General features: G+C 44.2%; 1 protein-coding gene across 2 annotated transcripts in view; it reads right to left on the bottom strand.

The window, feature by feature from the left end:
* Window positions 1-3533: 3533 nt before the first annotated feature.
* The window catches only part of LOC140453707 (probable G-protein coupled receptor 139), a 39994-nt gene continuing 28664 nt past the window's right edge, over window positions 3534-14863 (bottom strand). The window contains exons 2-4 of one of the 2 annotated variants that reach the window (XM_072548663.1): window positions 12299-12370; window positions 11905-11944; window positions 3534-4619 (exon numbers count right to left, since the gene is read on the bottom strand). In XM_072548663.1, the coding sequence (XP_072404764.1) occupies window positions 3715-4619; window positions 11905-11944; window positions 12299-12370 (1017 nt within the window). In that variant the 3' untranslated portion in view covers window positions 3534-3714. The remainder of the gene's footprint in view (window positions 4620-11904; window positions 11945-12298; window positions 12371-14863) is intronic. The other variant, XR_011952457.1, reaches the window with a different exon arrangement.

A 14863-nucleotide genomic window follows, 5' to 3' on the forward strand; every position in this document is an offset into this window, starting at 1 on the left:
CGAGTACAATGGGTGAGTGGGGGAGGGGATGAAGGTGATAGGTCAAGGAGGAGAGGGTGGAGCGGATAGATGGAAAAGGAGATAGGCAGGTAGGACAAGTCCAGACAAGTCATGGGGACAGTTACTCCAGCTCAGTAACTCTATGCTACTTTCTCCCCACCTCTAGCTTATCTCTCCATGCTTCAGGCTCACTGCCTTTATTCCTGATGAAGGGCTTTTGCCCGAAACATCGATTTCGAAGCTACTTGGATGCTGCCTGAACTGCTGTGCTCTTCCAGCACCACTAATCCAGAATATATTCCCAATCCCTCCGCCTCTGCCACATCTGCTCCCAGGAGGACCACTTCCACTACTGAACATCTCAAATGGGCTCCTCCTTCAATTTCCCTTCCGACCTGATCAACAATACTCTCCACTGCATCTCCTCCACTTTCCGCACCTCCGCCCTTGAACCCCGCCCCTCCAATCGCCACCAGGATAGAACCCCACTGGTCCTCACCTACCAACCCACCAACCTCCGGATACATCGTATCATCCTCCATCATTTCCACTACCTCCAGACAGACCCCACCACCAGGGATATATTTCCCTCTCCAGCCCTATCAGCATTCAGGAGAGACCACTCCCTCCACAACTCCCTCGTCAGGTCCACACCCCACCAACCCAACCTCCACTCCCGGCACCTTCCCCTACATCCTCAAGAAGTGCAAAACTTGCACCCACACCTCCCCCCTCACCTCCAAGGCCCCAATGGATCCTTCTATATCCGTCGCAAATTCACCTGTACCTCCACACACATCATTTACTGTATCCGCTGCACCCGATGTGGTCTCCTCTACATTGGGGAGACGGGCCGCCTACTTGCGGAACGTATCAGGGAACACCTCTGGGACACCCACACCAACCAACCCAACTGCCCGTGGCTGAACACTTTAGCTCCCCCTCCCACTCCGCCAATGACATGCAGGTCCTTGGCCTCCTCCATCGCCAGACCCTGGCCACATGATGTCTGGAGGAAGAGCGCCTCATCTTCCGCCTAGGAACCCTCCAACCACACGGGATGAATGTAGATTTCTCCAGCTTCCTCATTTCCCCTCCCCCCACCTTATCTCAGTCCCAACCCTCGGATTCAGCACCGCCCTCTTGACCTGCAATCTTCTTCCCAACCTTTCCGCCCCCACCCCCTCTCCGGTCTATCATCCTCACCCTCACCTCCTTCCACCTGTTGTATTCCCAGAGGTCCTCCCCCAAATTCCCTCCACCCTACCTTTTATCTCAGCCCGCTTGGTTCTTTGTTCTTGATCAATGAACTGTGAACCTATTCCAATGTTGTTCCCCTAACAGCGGCCTGTGACCCCATCCCCAATCTGTCCTCTTAGCAATGGCCTGTGATCCCCATCCCCATTCTAGTTTCCTAGCAATAGACTGTGACCCCATCCCCTCTCTGTTCCCCTAGCAATAGCCTCTGAACCAATTCCCAGTCTGTTTCCCAAGCAACGGTGTGTGAACTGATTAGATTAGATTAGATTTCCTACAGTGTGGAAACAGGCCCTTCAGCCCAACAAGTCCACACCGACCCTCCGAAGAGTAACCCACCCAGACCCATTTCCCTCTGACTAATGCACCTAACACTATGGGCAATTTAGCATGGTTTCACCTGACCTGCACATCTTTGGAATGTAGGAGGGAACCGGAGCACCTGGAGGAAACCAATGCAGACACAGGGAGAATGTACAACCTCCACACAGACAGTCGCCCAACACTGGAATTGACCCTGGTGCTGTGAGGCAGCAGTGCTAACCACTGAGACACCGTGATGCCCCTCACTCTGTTCTCCTTGTGCCAGCTTGTGAACCCATTCACATTCTGTTTCACAAGCAACGGTCTCTGATCCCATTCCCAGTCTGTTCACGTGGCAATAGCCTGTGGCCCCACCCACACTCTGTTGTTCTTGGAACAGCCTGTGACCCCATCGCCAGTCTGTTCTCCCGGCAAATGTTTGGGAACCTATCCCCACTCTACACCTAGCAACAACCTGTGACCAAATCGCCACTCTGTTCGCCTAGTACCAGCCTGTCAACACATTTGCACTCTTCACCTAGCAATGAGCTGTGAACCCATCACCACTCTGTTGTCCTAAGAACTGTATATGAACCCGTCCCCACTCTGTTGTCCTAGCAACTGCATGTGAAACCATTCCTAATTCAGTTTCCCTGGGAACTGTCTGTGACACAATCTCCAAAAGTTTCCCTAACAACAACCTGTTAATCTATTCCCAAACCTATCTCTTAGCAATGATCTATGATACCATCCCCACTGTGTTCTCCTTGCAATGGCCTGTGAACCCAGCCAACTCTGTCCTCCTAACAATGTCCTGTGAAACAATCCACACTATGTTCTCCCAGTAATGGCCTGTGACACCATCCCCAGTCTGTTCCCCTAGGAACAGCCTGTGAACACATCCCAATGCTGTCCTATCAGCAATAGACTGTAACCCATTCACAATTCTGTTTCTTTGGTAGCGGTCTATTAACCCATCCCCTCTCTGTTCCCCTAGCAAAAGCCTGTGATCTCATCCCCAACACTATCATTAGGAGTGGTGTGTGAACTGATCCTCACTCTGTTCCCCTTGTAATGGGCTGTGAACCCACTGCCACTCTGTTCTCCCAGCAATGGCCTGTGAGCCCATCATAATCTGTTTGCCTTGCAACAGCCTGCATACAGATCACCACTAGCATCCACACAAACTACCTGTGAAAATGTCACCAGCCAGATGTCCTAGCAATGGCCTGTGAGCCTGTGAGCCCATCCCGGGCAATGAATTGTGAACTTAATCCCACTTTGTTTCTCTGGCAACAGCCTGAGAACCCATCCCTACTCTGTTCTCCTACCAATGACTTGTGAACTCTTCCTCACTCTGTTCCCCGAGCAATAGCCTGTGTACCCATCCCTATTCTGTTCTCCTGTGTACCCATCCCCGCTCTATTCCCATAGATACAGCATGCGAACCCATCCCCACACTATTCCCATAGATACAGCCTGCGAACCCATCCCCACTCTATTCCCATAGATACGGCCTGCGAACCCATCCCCGCTCTATTCCCATAGATACGGCCTGCGAACCTATCCACGCTCTATTCTATTTGATATGGCCTGCAAACCCATCCCCGCTCTATTCCCATAGATACGGCCTGTAAGAACATCACCACGTAAGAAACACAAGTGTGATGTAAGTCAGTGAGATGGTGATTTAGAAGTAGAAAGAGAGTGCAAGAGAAAGAGAGAGTAAAGGAGAATGGAGCAAGCTGGATAACATCAGATGTAAAAGCAAGGACAGAGTGACTTAAACTCAACTCCCGAGCTCAGGCCTGATCCTGTAACCCCCTGTAACCCCCTCCCTGAGGTCCAGGACTTTGGGCTGAGTCTGTCTCTCTCCAGCTCAGCTTCTTCAGCACAAAGACAAACAACAATATAGTTTACAGCTTGGCAATTTTAATGAATATTTTTATTATTTATAAATTAAAGTTATTGATACAGTCAGTGGTGCCTTTTCTCATTGGCCCCTGAGTTGAGAGAAACATTGAAATGTGTCCCTGTAACCCCCTATGGGATAACCTTGGACAAACCAACAGTACCCTCAGTTTGTTCACACAGCGAGAGGCTGCTCCGATGCTGAAACACTGAACTGAAAGAAGAAACTCCTGGATGGATTGATTAATGAGTGAATTTGATTGATTGAATTTGGGTGAAGGGATATTTTAGCACATTCATCAGCTGCTGTCTGAACTTAGTCTGGGTCACGGCATAAATCGCGGTGTTAGTGCAGCAACTGAGGAGCTGCAGCATGAAGCCCAACTCCTGCACAAACCAATCTAAGTATACAGACCGATACCCAATATTATACATCCGGTACCATATAGAAAATACCATTAGCGTTGACCATAACAGGATGAAATTAGCTGAGATCACAAAGAGTAAAATGATGGATTTTTTTCGATTTTGCATTTCTGTGTCACATCGAACGTCCCCATTGGTGTGAGCGCGGAGTCTGCTGCGGGCTCTGCTGGTCACTAAAATGTGTTTGACGGTGAGAACATTGAGCAGCACAATCAGGAGAAATGGGACACACGGGGTTAGAATATGGTGGAGGAACTCGATTGTGACCCAGACACGAGACAATTTAACATCGTCTGTTACCTCACAAAGCCAGGGGATGTTCCCCAGCCAATAACGAGCTGTGAGCATAAAGTACCAGAAAATGTTCTTTAAACAGCTCAGCGCAGTCACTGTTCCCAGAACTACAGCTGCCATTTTCTCACTGCAATATTTACTTTTCAGCTTCCGGCAACAAATGACCACAAATCGATCAAAAGTGAAAGTGACAGTGAACCAGACAGAACAGTCAGTGGCTGCATAAAGCAGGACAGCGTGGATATTACACACAGGGATGGACTTCAGGAAATAAAACTCTTCCTTATAAACAATGGGAACGTGTCTCAATATCAGGTCGAAGATAATGACCAGTAGATCCGCCACTGCCATGGCCCCCAGGTAACGTCTGACACACGGAGACAATCCACAATCTTTATAAAGCAGGACGTAGATCGTCACGATGTTAACTGTGAGGTTAGAAAACAAAGAAATTATACATCAGCCTGGAGGTAAAATTACCAGTTTGATTGAGGACATAGTGAGATTTTCAAATGTGTCACTGTATTCAGAGATTTAATGAAATAATTGAAGCTGAAATAACAAATGGGAGCTTCCAAATTAGTTACAAAAATGTGACTTAAAACACAAAGACTCCCTCCCCAAACACACATTCATAAGAACAGATGGTTTCTAGAACATTACCACACTCTCGATCACTTGAGAGCTGACACAGGTCACTTCTTTACAGCTCCTAATATGGAGGGTGAAAACATTGCCATCTTGAAGGATTCTCTCCCAGTTCATTGAGGCCAAATGGAGTTTGGAAATTTCTGTCTTTTAGTTTGAATTGTGGTTAATTCTCTGAAGAGGAGAACGATGGTTATAGAATGTTCTGGGAAATGTCGGCTTTGGAATTGTGAGAAACAGAGCTCACAATATAATAAATTTCAGTCTGAATCAAATTGTGAAACAGCGAATTTTATTGAAACATTCTTGCAAGAAGGGGTGACTAGCAATTAGCCACCTCGATCTAGAAATTACTCCATAATTTATACACTTTAATTCTCGGTACTTCCCAGTTTACCTCATTGGCCTTCAAACTTATCAATATTCCTTATTGTGTTCTGCCCCTGCCCAGTTGTGCCTCGCCCTTGTTTACTTCTGCCCCTACTCGAAGCCGGGTGACCCTCCCCTCTATAAGTAACTTGGTTCGCCTCAGTTCTGACATGAGGGAAATTTGCTGAGTTTGGAATATCCTGATGTTCTTTTTCAACTTATCTATTTGTCGGTAACATCTTCCATTGTTTGCAGGCACGTTCCATTCTTGTATGCACATTTTAGCTAACTCAGCTCTTTGCTGAAACCATTATACACTGGTGTAGGTTTGAATAAGCAATGATGCTTGCAGAAGTAACACTACTTTGCCTATATCCCACAAGAATGATTCGAAAAGAAATGTGAACACAAGGAAAACATATTCTCCCCTCGGGCTCTTATCTTTTTTTTCAATTTACTGATATCCGGCCTTTCACAAATAATGTCAGGTGTAGAATGTTCTGGGGAATGTTGGCTATAGAGTGTTCCAGAGAATGTTACTTACACAACATTCCGGAGACTATGGGTTATGGAATGAGCGGGACAATGTGGGTTACAGAATATTCTGGAGAATGTTAATTATAGAATGTTACAGGAAATGTTGGTCAAAGAATGTTTTGTGGAATGTCAGTTGCAGAACTTTCTAGAGAATGTCAATTATAGAACATTCAGGGGAATCTCAGTTACAGAACGCTTTGGGGAATGTCGGTTACAAAATGTGATGGAGTCCTAAAGATCCAAATCACAAAGGCTCTTCTGAACACTAAGTTTGGTGAGATCCACTCAGCCACATGGTGGGAATCTCTCCCCAAACTCACCTCAATTGGCACAAAAAGCCAAGAAGATGAAGACAATATCTCGATCATTTAATGTAAGCTCCCCTTTTACGATCATGCAGATGCTGCCCCTTATTCAGTGATGTACCCCACCTTCTTTTCAGTTTTATATAACACCCCTAGCTGTAAAATGTTCTGGATATTCAGTTTCCAATATCTGCCACCCTGTAGCCATGTTTCTCTAATGCCATTAAATCACATCCATTTCCCTCAGGAGATACACTTAGTTCATCAATCCTTTTTTGAGAATACAACATATATTCAGATATAGTGCCTCTCATTCAGCTTGTTAAGTGATTCTGCCCTGCTCCATTGTTGCCTTTATTCCTCATCTTGACCAATCAGGAAACAGTCTCACATTGTCATACTCTCGGGCTCAGACCTCATGGGGAATACTTCATGAGGTCCCATCACCATCCCTGGGTATATCCTGTCCCACCGGCAGGACAGACGTGGTGGTGGTGGTGGTGGTGGTGGTGGCTAGCACTGCTGCCTCACAGCACCAGGGTCCCAGATTCAATTCCAGCCTTGGGTGACCGTCTGTGTGGAGTTTGCACATTCTTCCCGTGTCTGCGTGGGTCTCCTCCGGGTGCTCCAGTTTCCTCCCACAGTCCAAAGATGTGCAGGTCAGGTGGATTGGCCATGTTAAATTGCCCATTGTGTTAGGTGCATTAGTCAGAGGGAAATGGGTCTGGGTGGGTTACTCTTCATAGGGTTGGTGTGGACTGGTTGGGACTAAGGGCCTGTTTCCACACTGTAGGGCATCTAATCTGAAGTCAGGTAAGGACTGACCCTGGAATTCCTCAACAAGGATTCCAGAATCTGGGAAATCTCATGGTAGCAGGTAAACAATTGTTAGAAATGGGGAAAAGTGTTGTTTTTGCAGATACAGAAAAAGAGTACAGCAAGAGAACTATTAACCCTGTAGGTATTTAGGGACTTTTCAGTGTACAATTGTGGCTAATTAAATACTAACTTTGGTGTGCAATTACAATCACAAAAAGTTATTTTTGTAAAATTATGCTTTCAGCAAAAAGCTGAGATAACCGAAATGCTTGAGCTACACAAAATGATACAAGTTAATGAAATGTCCGAGGATGGAATGTACCAGCAGAATTGATACAAAATGTTAAACCAGATCTAGATGTAATGTCGACAAAATAAATGTATGTGTCAGCACTTACAGAAAGGAAGGTTGCCAACTTGGGGAAGGGGGAAGTAATAAGGGTGGAGCACAGCTGGGCAGTGATCTGGTACAGTAAGAGAGATTGGGTAATAAGGAGTCTGGAGAGATGACCTCACTCAGCTCAAAGGGTATAACTGTACACTAACCTAAGTTCTAATTTGCTCATTTGCTTATGCAATTGAAGCCCTTACTTGCAAGTTTGTAATAAATTACCTTGTTTCCAGTTTTGGTGGTCTCGTCTAAATTTTATTGAATTTTGTTTCTAACAGATTTGGGGACTCGTTCTGGGATCCCAAGCTCCGGTCGCTCGGCATTCTTGGAGAAACGGAGAAGGTGCACCTCGCTGATTTCGGCGATCTCTAGTTTCCTCTTGTTGCCGCGGCGGCTCGGGCGAGTGAGATCCGGACTGAGACACCCTGGAAACAAGACGGGCAGACGCGATGCGGCGTGTTCGGTCGGATAACTCTTGTGCATAAGACCCGGGTAAGATAAAGGTCTTAAATAAGTATTATCCGGGCGACCGGGGTAGACAGTGGGTTTTGTTTTGTTGTCAGTCTTTGCCACGAGCAAGGCACACTAAGACACGGCGGGTTGGTTGGGCAACTCTTATGGACTTAAGACCCGCATTCGCGGGAGGCTGGGATTGCAGCAGTACTTGCTGTTTCGCCGTGGTTCTGGGTGCGCTGAGAAGTGGTGGGTTGGTCGGCATTCGCGAACGACTGGGATTTGCAGCATTACTTGCTGTTTCGCCGTGGTGCGAAGGGCACTAAGACGTGGTGGCTCGGTCGGGTTACTCTTGTGTACATAAGACCCAGGTAAAGGTAAATTTCGGGTGACCTAGATTGACAATGGCTTTTGCTGTCTGGTATTGCCGTGGGACGAGGCGCGCATTCGACCAGGTAACTTTTGTGCACAGACCAAAATTGACCTTTAAGTATTACCTTGGTGGTTGGTTCCGTACGAGAAGTACGGGGGAATTGGCAACTTAAAAAAAAGAGAATAAAGGTCTTTAATTGGCTAGATTAATCTAACAAGTAAGGTGTCTAACTGATTCAATCACCCAGCCTTAGACCGGTTATTAAGAGGGGAAACCCCCACGCAGAGATTAGGACCCTGAAGTGGGTGTGGAAGAAGGTGACACCAAACCTCAGAGAGGTTAATTAAAATTATATAAAAAAAAGGCCAAGTATTAAAATGGGAAATAAGAATAGCAATTTAGATGTAGAAAGAGACATGAGAGGGATGTCCAAGGACCACATCCAAACGGACAGTCCTTTAGGAAAAATGTTAAGAGATTGGAAGTACAATCCTCGGACGCAAGGAAAGGATAAAAAACAACGGATAAAATGTCAATGAAAAACAGCCTTACAGTCAGGAGGAATCAGATTATGCTTCGTGTAAAAAGGGCTAGTAGCTGAAGGGCTACTGAGGGTGCATTTCGCAACTAATTCAAAAGCTAGAGGAATCGTTGCGGGAAACTCAAAGTGTCTGTGAGACATGGTGTCTGTGCGTGTGTGCGTGTGTGTGTGTGTGTGTGAGAGAGAGAGAGAGAGAGAGAGAGAGAGAGAGAGAGAGAAAGAGAGAAAAGAGCTGTACAGTGAGTAGAAAGTTTAACCTTTGTGATTCAGTGTGAATGCACATTTGCTTGTTGGTGATTGAATGTTCCCTGGAGCTTGAGATCCGGGACGGTTTTGAATCTGATTTCTATTATGGAAATTTTAACATGATTTCTTTTAAGGTTAAGGATTTTGCAAGATTATGAAATAAAATGTTTTTTTTTTACAGGTCACGACTGCCTTACTATCAGTTTCTAACTAATCTCTTTTATCCTTATATAAAAGCGATTTATGGAGGACAGTTGAAGTTTTAACTTGAATAGACAAATCCTTTTAAGGCAGCTCTGGTTATTTCATGACCTATAGCATTGAAATTGAGCAATGACTGGTCAGGACTACTTGGGAGGACTAGTTTTGGATTTGAATCAGGGGACTGGAACTGGGTGACTGTGGTGGATTTCAGAGTTGGGAACTGTGCGCATTTTGCATTTTGAATATCAAACACTGAATAAATGAATTTATAATATATAAACATATGTTTACAAGTAAGATTCCAAAATGTATAGTTAGGAACAGGCTATAAAGAAAAGCAAGCATAAATTGATAAATTGTATTTGAGATTACAGGAGCAAGAAATATTGCAATATTTCTTTAAAAGAATCAAGGTCCAAGTAAAACATTGGGTGATGAGGAATGGCCATGAGTTTGCCCTAAAGCTGTTCAGTTGGTTAAATTGGCTCAGCAATTGATCTGGCAACGTAACATGAGAAGCAGAAACAGAAGGCAAAAATAATGATAAGCCACGGTTAATGAGGTAATAAAGAGAAGGGCTGAAAATGTGTTGCTGAAAAAGCGCAGCAGGTCAGGTAACATCCAAGGAGCAGGAGAATCGACGTTTCGGGCATGAGCCCTTCCTCATTCCTGAAGAAGGGCTCCTGCTCCTTGGATGCTGCCTGACCTGCTGTGCCTTTCCAGCAACACATTTTCAGCTCTGATCGCCAGCATCTGCAGTCCTCACTTTCTCCCCTAATAAAGAAAAGGACAAAACTAAAAGGATAAGGAAACCAGAATGGTGGTGGGCAGCATGTTGAAAATATAGGGAGAAGAGATCGGGAAGGAGATGTTAAGGGGTCTGGTAGACAGGAACAAGGATCAAAGTGGAAATCCCCACAGGCGGGATGTTATTACTGTGAAAAGACAGGTCACTTTAAGAGAGAGTGTCCAGATCTGAAAAAGGAAGTAAAGGCAGTGCCGTTTATGAACCTTGAAGAAAAATAGGGGTGTCAGGAGTTCCTGCCCCCGGGGACCCACCAGGAACCCTTGATAAATTTAAAGGTGGGACCTTACAAAGAGGACGTAGTTTTCCTCGTCAATACGGGGGCACCAAGGTCATCATTAAATTTTAAGCCCAAGGGAGTGGGAATGAAAAAAATGTTAATTGGATTATGGCAACAGATTTGTGATGAGGCATGAAGAATCAGTTTTGCATTCATGACGAGATATTGCCACCAAATTGGGGATTTAATTAACTGCAAAAGGTGCTATGGAATCTGTTGAGGTTCTTAAAAAATGAATGTGCTCGAGCAAAACAATTACAGAAACAGAATGAGAAGTCACAAGTGACTGGTAAACAAACAGAAATGCGCGATTAGTTTTTAAAATGTTTTAATTACTAGTTGTGTTTCCATCCTGAATATATATAATTAATAATTAATATTTATAATTATGTTAGCCTGAATCAATATTAATTGGCAGGATTCCTTCATACATTCTCAGTGACCTGTCATATTGATTCATGGTTAATTTAAAACATGACTGCATTAATTCATTGTTAATTAAAGAATAGAAAGCTACATTACTGGCCAGAGTGTGTGCAGGCAGTGGTAGCAACAGCCTGATTGGTAGAAGAGAGTCGGAAACTTACTTTTAGGGGAGCCTTAGTAGTCAGCAGCCCCCATCAGGTACGGTCAGGAGAAGAAAGGGGCTTGATGGGAAGAGCTACTCTGAGGGAGTGGAAAAGAGACATCCGGTGGGTGAGGGAGTGATACCAGCCAAAAACAAATTCCCCAATGTGGACCCACGTTGGAAGGGTATGGATGAACACGGTAGAGGAAAAATGAGGGACTTTCGAGAAATAGTCATTTTGGGTATTAAAGAAGCAGCACCTATATCTCAGAATTTTTAAAGTCTTTGAAGTAAGATAGGAAAAGGAGGAAGCCCTGTCAGCCTTTTTACAGAGATTAAAAGAAGCCACTAGAAAATATTCGGGAATGAATCCCGAAGATCCGGTAGCACAGGGACTTTTAAAGGTCCAATATATGGCTAAATCATGGCCGGACATACAAAAGAAATTACAGAAATTAGAAGGCTGGAGTGAAAAACAGATAGAAGATCTGTTATATGAGGCACAGAAAGTGTGTGTGAAAAGGAAAGTGGAGAAACAAAAACAAAAGCTAAAATAATGGTTGCAGCAGTTGAAGACATTATGACAAGAAAGTTAGAATCAGAGAACAGAGGAGGACAAGAGAGACAGACAGCAGGTGGTAGGGGAAGGAAGCAACTGGCAGGATGTTATTACTGCGGAAAAACAGGACATTTTAAAAGACAATGTCCAAGGTTAGAACGACAAAAATGAGCGGTATTATAGATGATTTTTGATGAAGATTAGGGGAGTCAGGGGTTCCCTCCTCCTGAGACCCACCGGGAACCTTTGATAAATTTAAAGGTGGGACCTGAAGGAGAGGAAACAGTGTTTTTAGTGGATACGGGAGCAGCACGATCATCCAAGCTTTAGACCTAGCAGTGTTAAATTAACTAACAGAGGTCTCAAGGTTTCTGGAGTAAAAGGCAAAGAATTCTTAAATCAGAATGCAGGGCAATGGCTCACAGACTCTAGGATCTTGAAATATGAGACAATCTTAATAGAACAGGATGACCTTGTGTTAGTCACAGACAGTTGCTTGAAACCGGCTGCATTTCTGTGGTGGAGAGAGGGAGATGGCCCCTGGCAATCCAGAACATGACTGCCTTGATATTACTGAATATCAGACTAAAGTGCAAATGAACTTAAGAGACATACCGTTGCATGCGAGAGGTCGGTTGTTTATCGACGGGTCCTCCTGGATGATTGAGGGTAAAAAGCACAATGAATATACTGTAGTAAATGGGATAGAGGGAAGCATTATCGAGGCTGAAAGACTGCCTAATGGCTGGTCAGAGATCAATGATAAGTTTTTAAAGAACTATATTGTGGCACTCGGCTCTTCTTTGTCTATTTTTAGGAATAAAGGCCTGTTGGTACAGACACCACCACTCGAGTTTGCAGCACATCGAATACAACCGGGTGATGGGTCCTGATCAAGACCTGGAAAGATACCAAACTGCACCCGAGCTGGGAGGGACCATTCCTAACCCTCCTAACTAGTGAAATAGCTATTTGGACTGCTGAGAAAGGGTGGAATCATCACACTCACGTTAAAGGTCCTGTGAACGCCCCATTTGCGGAGTGGCACGATCATCCTACAGACAACCCTCTGAAAGTTAAGCTGAGAAAGAAAGAATGAACTGAGACAAAAGACTCTTTTAACGTTTGCTGATTGTTCTTGATTGTAAGGGCTGTGTGGACTCACCTCTCCCTGGCGCCTAAAAGATTAAGACAGATAGGCAGGACGTTAGACAGGGGTTAGAGATGGGCGGGTATTAGTATAGTATTGTAACGTTAGTAGTACTAACTATTCAAGGAGATGGGAAAAATCACTTTACTTCACTATGCCAAAATTATGCTGAACAAAAGGGACGGTGGAGTCTGTGCAGAGATCCCACACCATGGTGAATCTGGAATCTCCACCTCGGTAATACCGTTCACTAAAAAAGAAGTATACGATGTACAACAATTTGATGTGGGTTCAAATAATACAAAGTGGAGATTTGAAAGAAGCAAATAAAACTTTGCGGGATGGTTCCCAAGGCCAGCTCCGAAAAATCAGGGCGCTATTAGAATTTCTTCACCGAAAGGAGCAGTGAATACCACGTGTTTCTGTAATCAGAATGATGCTGCACCTTTCCAACTAGGAAAACCATCTTGTGTCCACACCAGTCAAGCCACTGCCACAACCACTCCCAGAATATTTAACGGAACATATTGGGTATGTGGTCTGAAGACCTATCCATATACTTCTGGGGAAAATTATGTTCGTGTGATAAACACTTCCTCAAAACCAGAAAGGTTGGAGTTGCTGCTGTTACCTTGCTTATATAGTCCCTTATCTCTGAATAGAAAAGCATGAGCCCAACCTGGGAAAGGAGGGGGGATAAGACGTAAGACCCGAGAGGTCTCTGATGACCGTCTACTGTGGACACTGCTCCCAACCTACGGCACTACAAGGGCAGGGGTGGAAATACAGAAACTGGCGGCGGCCCTTGAAAATTTAATTCATGGTACCACCGACGCAATGGGGGAAACTCAATCCCAAATATCAGCCATAACCACTGAAATGATTGCCACGAGACTAACAGCTTTACAAAATCGAATGGCTTTAGACTATCTTTTGGCTGAAAAAGGGGGAACTTGTGCTCTGATTGGTTAAGAATGCTAGACCTTCATCCCAGCCACCTCTTCCATAGTGGAAGATAAGGTGGAAATAATAAAGAAAAAGATAAACAATATAAGACAAATTGGAGATGAGCTCCGAAAAGATGAAGGATGGGGATGGGAATGGGGTAACTGGAGATTGACCGGGTGGGGAAAATGGTTAGTGAATTTAGGCATTTATGTGCTACTAATAATTGTAGGTTTACTGATAGGGTTTAATGTGTTAAAATTGTGTGTTAAGCTGTTAATGTCTTTGGGAGGACAACAACCAATAATGGTCATGACAATAGCACAAGCGCAAGAAAGAGAGAGTAACAGATTACTCCTAGAGTTTGAAAAAAGACAAACTTAGAAGGACAGAAATGACTAGATTGTGAACCTCGACACCATAGGGTGAAAAGAGGGCAGAAAATAAGATTGCAAAAACAACAAATGGTTAAGAAAAGAAATGGGGGAATTGTTAGAAATAGGGTAAAGTGTTGTTTTTGCAGATATAGAAAAATCATACAGAAAAGGGGTACAGCAAGAGAACTATTAACCCTGTAGGGATTTAGGGACTTTTCAGTGTATAATTGTGGTTAATTAAATACTAACTTTGGTGTGTAATTACAATCACAAAAAGTTATTTTTGTAAAATTATGCTTTTAAGCAAAAAGCTGAGATAACCAAAATGCTTGAGCTACACAAAATGATACAAGTTAATGAAATGTCCGAGGATGGAATGTGCCAGCAGAATTGATACAAAATGTTAAACCAGATCTAGATGTACTGTCGACAAAATAAATGTATGTGTCAGCACTTACAGAAAGGAAGGTTGCCAACCTGGGGAAGGGGGAAGTAATAAGGGTGGAGCACAGCTGGGCAGTGATCTGGTACAGTAAGAGAGATTGGGTAATAAGGAGTCTGGAGAGATGACCTCACTCAGCTCAAAGGGTATAACTGTACACTAACCTGAGTTCTAATTTGCTCATTTGCTTATGCAAATGAAGCCCTTACTTGCAAGTTTGTAATAAATTGTCTTGTTTCCAGTTTTGGTGGTCTCATCTAAATTTTATTGAATTTTGTTTCTAAAACAATGATCAAGGAAATCGCCAGATGATGTACATCATTGCCCTCCACACCAGCCCTCCATGATAAATCAGTTCCTCTCAATGTCCATCACCAAAAATGTCTCCACACGCCCACCACTGACTGAGCAGGGCAAGGCCTCAAATACACAACAGCCAGACTGAGGGAAGTGATGGGTGAACAGACAAGAGGGCAACATTTTCACTAAACTACTTCTCACAGATGAATCTGTCCCTCATTGTATCTGTAGGAGCTCCCAGCCTCATACTGAAGATACTGCCTACTGTGTTATGTGGCACTACCTGCTGCGAATTGGGTCATACTTCTAAAAGATTGAGCAAATGGAAACTGGGCATCCATGAAGCACTGTGGGCCATCA

The sequence above is a fragment of the Chiloscyllium punctatum genome, chromosome 27 (assembly GCF_047496795.1).
Source record: "Chiloscyllium punctatum isolate Juve2018m chromosome 27, sChiPun1.3, whole genome shotgun sequence".
Classification (NCBI taxonomy): Eukaryota; Metazoa; Chordata; class Chondrichthyes; order Orectolobiformes; family Hemiscylliidae; genus Chiloscyllium; species Chiloscyllium punctatum.